The sequence below is a fragment of the Pavona decussata genome, unplaced genomic scaffold (genome assembly GCF_977016875.1).
Source record: "Pavona decussata unplaced genomic scaffold, jaPavDecu1.1 SCAFFOLD_4032, whole genome shotgun sequence".
Taxonomy (NCBI): domain Eukaryota; kingdom Metazoa; phylum Cnidaria; class Anthozoa; order Scleractinia; family Agariciidae; genus Pavona; species Pavona decussata.
The window spans coordinates 12,965-19,495 of record NW_028146603.1 but is presented as its reverse complement, the minus strand read 5'-3'; the positions used below and the strand labels follow the sequence as shown (position 1 = coordinate 19,495).

Below are 6,531 nucleotides of genomic sequence, written 5' to 3'. Positions count from 1 at the left end.
ACATTAAAACTAATAAAAAAAACAAGATAATAGCTCACTATCTTGTCTTTTATCTATTATATGGCTATAATTTAATAAATATTAATATAATATTAATATAATTAATTTAATTATAACTGCAGGTAGTTATATAAAATTGCTTCTTCTTGTTTCTCTTGAAATAACTTCCTTATTCAACCTAATTTTTAAATTATTCCTGGAAAATATTGTACATAAAGAGACCAGTTAGCTATTGCACAGACTGAGTGAAAAAAATGAATTGTTACGTTCTTGCCAGACACACAGAAACTATTTTTTCTGTTATCAGTAATGTCACTTGAATAAAGTAAATACTGCCTGGTTCCTTTTCATTTTTTTTTTTCTAAGCTATTTCAATTGTTAATTTGTAAAGGAAACAGCTAGTCTTTCGAGTAAACAATACATAATTTCACAGATACTCGGAGTATCTCAGTATGTCAAGGGTTCTAAATCCTTATTACAAGCTTGAAAATCTTCGAGCTTTCTTTTCACAGTCTACAGGGGCACCCAACCACTGTCTTCTGCAAAATATCTGTTCAAAATATATGTCTCCAATTTTCTATTACTTGAAGACGGCTAAAAATGTTAGGAAAGTGTTCTAAAATTTTCGGGAAAAGAGTACTGAATCTCTCTTAATTTCGAAAAGACGTAAGTTCCCCTAGAATTCCGGAACAGATGCTGAGAATGCAATTCTAGTTATCTAAAAGTACTCTGGATAAAAAGTGTTTTCAATGTATTTAGGAGCAAACCCTCGTTGGGTGCCCTGCGATGAACTTCTTTATTTTTAAATGACATCATGCTTTTTGGTAGTGAGACATTTAATCAGCATTTTTAAAACAAATAAACTCTCTTACCGATGGCCGATTTTTTAAAACACAATTCGATTAAGCTGGTTGAGAAAAAACTTGGCACAAACAGCCCCTCCCTCCCCCCCCCCCCCCGCCATCCACCCACTCACCCACCTAACACGACAAAAGATAGAGGGAGAGGTTGTCAAGGTTTTATTAAAAGGATATTAAAGACAATGGTAAATAATATAGTTTAAGGACGATGCCTACTAATACCGAAGTATTTTTGTGCAGTTTATGACTTCGCGGGAAAAGCAGATCTTATCAAGGGCTATTGGGATCCAAAAAGAAAATTGTGGGTAACCACGCATTTTTCAGAGATATTTGAGCATTAATAGAGAGATTCAGCTTCGCGTTTACGGCTAACGGAAAAACGTTAAGCCGCTGTTTGTTCTACAATACACAAACTTGTGCTTCTCTCACTCACTTCTCTCTTTTTCGTGTTTGCTCGATAGCTGTCGCCTACTGGGTGGAGATAGGCTTAAACCAAAATAACCTATGTATGGGATTCTTTTCTAAATTGAAGCTTCATTATCTCTGAGAAATGCATGATTAACCCCCCCCCCCCCCCCTTTTTTTTTTATATTTTGAGATACCAAAAGCATTTGGTAAGTTCTGCTTTATCCGTATACTTTTAAACCGCGCAAAAATATTCCTGCATTAGTAGGCACCACCCATAGGAAACCTGAGTATCTCGCGATGCGCAGAACGTATGCCTTGGGTTCAAACCCCGGCTGGACCAACACTCAGGGTCCTTAAATGACTGAGGGGAAAGTGTTGCCTTTGTAATGACATCTGCAAATTGTTAGACTTTCTAGTCTTCTCGGATAAGGACGGTAAACCGTACGTCCCGTCTCACAACACTTGTTCCTAATAATAATCTGTGGGAAGTTAAAGAACCCTTGGCACTGTTCGTAAAGAGTAGGGCGTGGATTTCGGTGTCATGGTCTATCTGATTAAAGCCGTCATTGGTCTGGGTGGGTGGGGTGAGAGGCGGCTACATTGACCCTGAAAAGCCCCAAGGGGGGATTGGTCAATCAAATTAAAAAAAACAATCAAATATACCAAAACAGTAACGTTTAATGAAACTTGAGTTGTTCACATGCTTATACCTTTCAAATTATGCAACACGTCTGTTGAACGTTAACATTTCCCATTCCAACAAATCAAATCATACTATGCTTAAAAGTAAGCTGAAGTTTCCGACCGCACAGGACGGGTAACAAACATCCCTGTAACAATTGGAAAATTCACCTTGCTAGTAGGAAAGATTATACTAAGGTGGCTAAATATTTTTCAAACAATCTGTCTACAACAAATTAACAGAACACCTAGAAAATCTTTGTAGACCAAACGAACAACGGAAAACCTATCACGCTTTGTTTGCAACACTGAACAAACCAACACAAATAAGTGTCAAAGGCAGATATATCGCGCAACAACAACGATATTTTATTATTTGTCAATAAATCCTTAATCCCCTGGCTCCGCAGATAGCAGTGCTAATCGAGGCGGGCCATGATAATCCGGCAGTAAAAGAAGAGGAAATTACACAGGCGCTTTTCATTTAGCCATACATACATTATTTTCAAGCTGAAGTTTCCAACGCTACAGGACGGATACCAAAACATCTCGGTAACAATCGAAAAACTTCATCTTGCTAATAGGAGAAAATGTAAGAGCGGCGAAAAGTTTTCCAAACAAACTTCCTACAAAAAGGTTTAGGCCAAAACAGAATACTCGGAAAACTTTCCCTCGCCCGAAAAGACACAATAAAGCTATTTACTTTGCCTTGCTGAACTTTATATTAGCTGAGTAGCACTTTATATCAGCTTGAACGGATATTAAATGTCGCTATCATCCCAAATCGAAAATCTGAACCTTCCCGACGGAAATTTGTCCCTTCGCGCAAACTTGTCGAAGCGTTGAAAGCTGTGGAGCTTGCGTTTGACTTGTCGATAACTGGTGCAGGTTTGTAAAACGCTATAAAAGTCTGGATGGTAAACACCTTGCGAATAAAATTTGGCTATTTTCATAAAGCCGTTTCTGTAGAGTTCATATACAAATATTGGCCCACTTTCTGAGAACTTCACTTCGCGGACTGGTAACAACTGAACTAGAAACGCGTGTAGTATGTCAGTTCTTATAAGTAAAAAACCGCATAACCGTACGAGAGATACGAGGTCACTTTCAGAAAAAGATAGGGGGCCACATACATTCCACTGCAAAATATTGAAAAGTAAATCTAAAGAATCTTTATCGAAGTTGTTCGGTAGACAAAGTTGATTTTGGCCGTGCGGTTTTAAGCAAACGCTACATATGCGAAATGTAGTGCTATTGCGAAGAAACGCGGAGAAAAAATCACTAGCGAAGGACAAGTAATTCGTTGAAATTGAACGAGAATAGCTTTCGGAACTCAAGGAAATTACTGTTCTGTCATTGCTGACGATGAACGCGAAGAACAGTTGTGGGATGAGGTCAATTTCTTTAAGTACTTGTGACAGCATTTGGTCTTCGCCGCAATATGTCATCTCAGCCATGAACTTGTTTGGTATAGATTACCTGCCACATTCAAAAAAGGTACTTTACACTTCGCTCACAAGAAACTATTCAACTTATTCAGTCATTGTAAAACATTTACTGCTTATGAACTTGGCGATGTATGTCAATTTTCGGTGTTCTTAGCTCGTAGATTCCGTTAGAGTGCAAGTATACGAGGTCGATAGGATAAATCAATGCATTTACAGCTTCTTTAAAACTCTTACCGGCATTGAGTTTAAATTTTGCTGGTTCAGTCTCCGAATACTCAGCTAGATAGGCTGTTTTGTGGTCTTCCGATAACCTTAAAACTTTGCCAATGAACACTTCAGGACATTTTTCAGTAGAATTCGACGCTACTAAAGCAACAAAATCGCCAGGTATGGGAAGATATTCTATGTTTCCTTCCTCGTCTTCATCGCTCAAGATAAGTACACCGTCTTCGTCAAGGCTTCGAGAAACCGTCGAGCTTAACATATCTAGCGCCTTACTTTTCTTCTGAGCCAAGGGACGTTCGTCGTAAAATCGCTTTTGCGTCCTTACGGAATGCTTCATTAAAGTTGCAAACGATTCTCTCAGCGCAGGATCGTTACTTCCGGGCAAAGTCAAAAAATGATTTACGACTGCTTTTCTTAAATCGACCGTGGTTAACTTCATTGAAAAATATTTTTCGAAAAGCGAAGACACGTAATTTGTATACGAAGCATGAGTGAAGGGGTCGCCTCTTGAATTGACGAACAAAAAATCATGTTCTTTACCCCCCAAAAGCAAGTTTCTCATTTTAGTGGAGTAAATCTTCAAATAATTAGTGAGAAAAGTCAATGGTGTTAGATCTGTTCTGTTCGGTCCATAAGTGAGTCTTGTTTTGTAAGCATCCTCATACAAGATGGTGGTTCCGTCTTGATTAAAGCAAAGAAAATTTTGATTCTTACACTCATCGCTGTTTTGGCCGCCATAAATGCGCAAAGATATGTATTCTTTAACTCGCCCGGGGTTAGCTGAACAGTAAAGCAGTAGGAGACATAAGTTCATGCAACTTCTTGCCTGGTCCAACCCAGTTTTCTCGCTTACTTCCCATTTTAATTCACGGCAAAGTTCTAAAAGTTCGCTATAAACCACTTTTTCCAGTGCAGGCTTTTTTGCCAAATCGTCTACTTTATCTCGCCGTGCTAGGCGTTCTAGCTGTCTCTGTATGGCCCTCACTTTGTCTACTGAATCAGTCCAATCTTTGATCTGACTAGATACTGATGGCACTTTCAACACGTTAAGGAAGGCGGAAATATAACGACTGCAAGTTATTGCCTTTACAGAACGCGAATCCATCATGTAATTTGAGAATTGTTGTATTATCTGCGCATCGGCACAGTAAGAAAATTTTGGATCGACTTTTTTCACGTTTTTTAAATACCACATGAATCGAGAAAGTCTTTCAATCATTTTGTCAATAGTCACATTTTGCAACGCACTGCCTTCACGGTCACAATTGAGTTCGCAAGAATAAAACCTTCGTATTTCTTTGATGTCTGAAAGGAGCTCGGGTGACATTTCCTCGCTACTTAGGGAAGCAACTTTTTTGCTTTCATTGCAAGAGGAGTCAGAGGCTTCTTGTGTTACTACATCATCACTGACGGGTTCTACGGAAGAACCAATCAGTTTACTACCCACATTCACAAGGTGTCTGCCATCGCTTTCAAGATCGTCATTTTTGGAGGAAGGCCCTGGTTGGTCGTCTAAACAGTTATTTTGCGTATGATCAAATTCACTTTGAAAATTCCAAGGTATTTGAGATTTTATCGGAGAAAAACCTGTTGAAACGTCGCCCGTTACAGTAGGAACTTGGGGTTCAAAGGTTTGCAAAAAATGCGATAGAAATCTATAGCTACTTTGAAGACGTAATAAATTGTGTTCACTTATTAATCTAAAAGGGCCATTTTGAGGTGGAAGGTGACTGGAGAAAAAACGGTTCTCGTCTTCTGTACAGACTAAAGTCTGTATTTGCAGAAAATTCAGTGTATTACATAAATGATCTTCCGCTACACTAAAAAACAGTTTGCTTTTGACCTCGGAAAAACAGTAAAACAATTCTTTTCCTCGTCTTATTGCATTGAGATTGCCAAACTGAACAGCCATTTCGCCAATCAAAGTTCCACCCAAAATAGCAAGCTAAACTATAACATGCAAAAAAAAATTATATTGACTCCTGTCCACGTAGCCGGCAATCTGTTTCGTTGACAATCTGAGAAAGGCCTCCTTACCAGTCTTTATATACTTGAAAATTATTACATGAACCAATCAATCTTGCTGCAAAAGAGAAAAAAGAAAGAAAGCAACTTAAGAATACACGCAGACTAACACACCCAAAGAAGGATCCTTCCTTAGATTCCTTTAAAAAAGAAATGAATTCGGCCGGACGGGTCCTCTCCCTAACCCTAACCCTAAACCTTACACTAAATTCTATACATAAATCCTTGAACCTTGACCGCAAATCCTAGTAATTTAATTTGCTTAATAGGCTGAACCCCGCTAGCGGGGTTGCCCAATAACTGAACCCCTTCCCGGCTTGGTGTTCAACCCTAAATTTTTAACTTAAGGTTTATGAAAAATCAACCCCAGACATTTAGTTTGCTTAAAAGACTGAACCCTAGAGCGCGGTTCAGCGAGGCACACCCCCTGACTTTATGCGTTTCAATATGGAAAATTTTTATGATTTGACTCACCAAAATTCCTTTCAGTGGAGAGGCGCTGTCAAGTTGTTCATTATCAAATTCAAACGGAAACCAGGTCTGTCAAAAGTACTCTATTTAAAAAAAAACACACAAACAATTAGTGGTGAACCCCGCTTGCGGGGTTGCCCAATAGCTGAACCCCTTCCCGGCTTGGTATTCAACCCTAAATTTTGAACTTAAGGTTTATGAAAAATCAACCCCGGACATTTAGTTTGCTTAAAAGACTGAACCCTCGAGCGCGGTTCAGCGAGGTACAGCCCCCTGACTTTATGCGTTTCAATATGGAAAATTTTTAAGATTTGACTCACCAAAATTCCTTTCAGTGGAGAGGCGCTGTCAAGTTGTTCATATCAAACGGAAACCAGGTCTGTCGAAAGTTCTCTATTGGAAAGGTTTTAAAA

General features: G+C 38.8%; 1 protein-coding gene across 1 annotated transcript; it reads right to left on the bottom strand.

Annotated features, from left to right (window-relative positions):
- Nucleotides 1–1,515: 1,515 nt before the first annotated feature.
- LOC146445671 (uncharacterized) lies at nt 1,516–5,745 on the bottom strand. Its single transcript, XM_085102953.1, has one exon. The coding sequence runs from the start codon at nt 5,532–5,534 to the stop codon at nt 3,504–3,506; it is 2,031 nt and encodes a 676-aa protein (XP_084959079.1). The 5' UTR covers nt 5,535–5,745; the 3' UTR covers nt 1,516–3,503.
- Between the last annotated feature and the right edge of the window lie 786 nt (nt 5,746–6,531).

Excerpts from the sequence above, each read along its gene's own strand:
- LOC146445671 (XM_085102953.1), bottom strand. The coding sequence starts at position 5,534 with ATGGCTGTTCAGTTTGGCAATCTCAATGCAATAAGACGAGGAAAAGAA.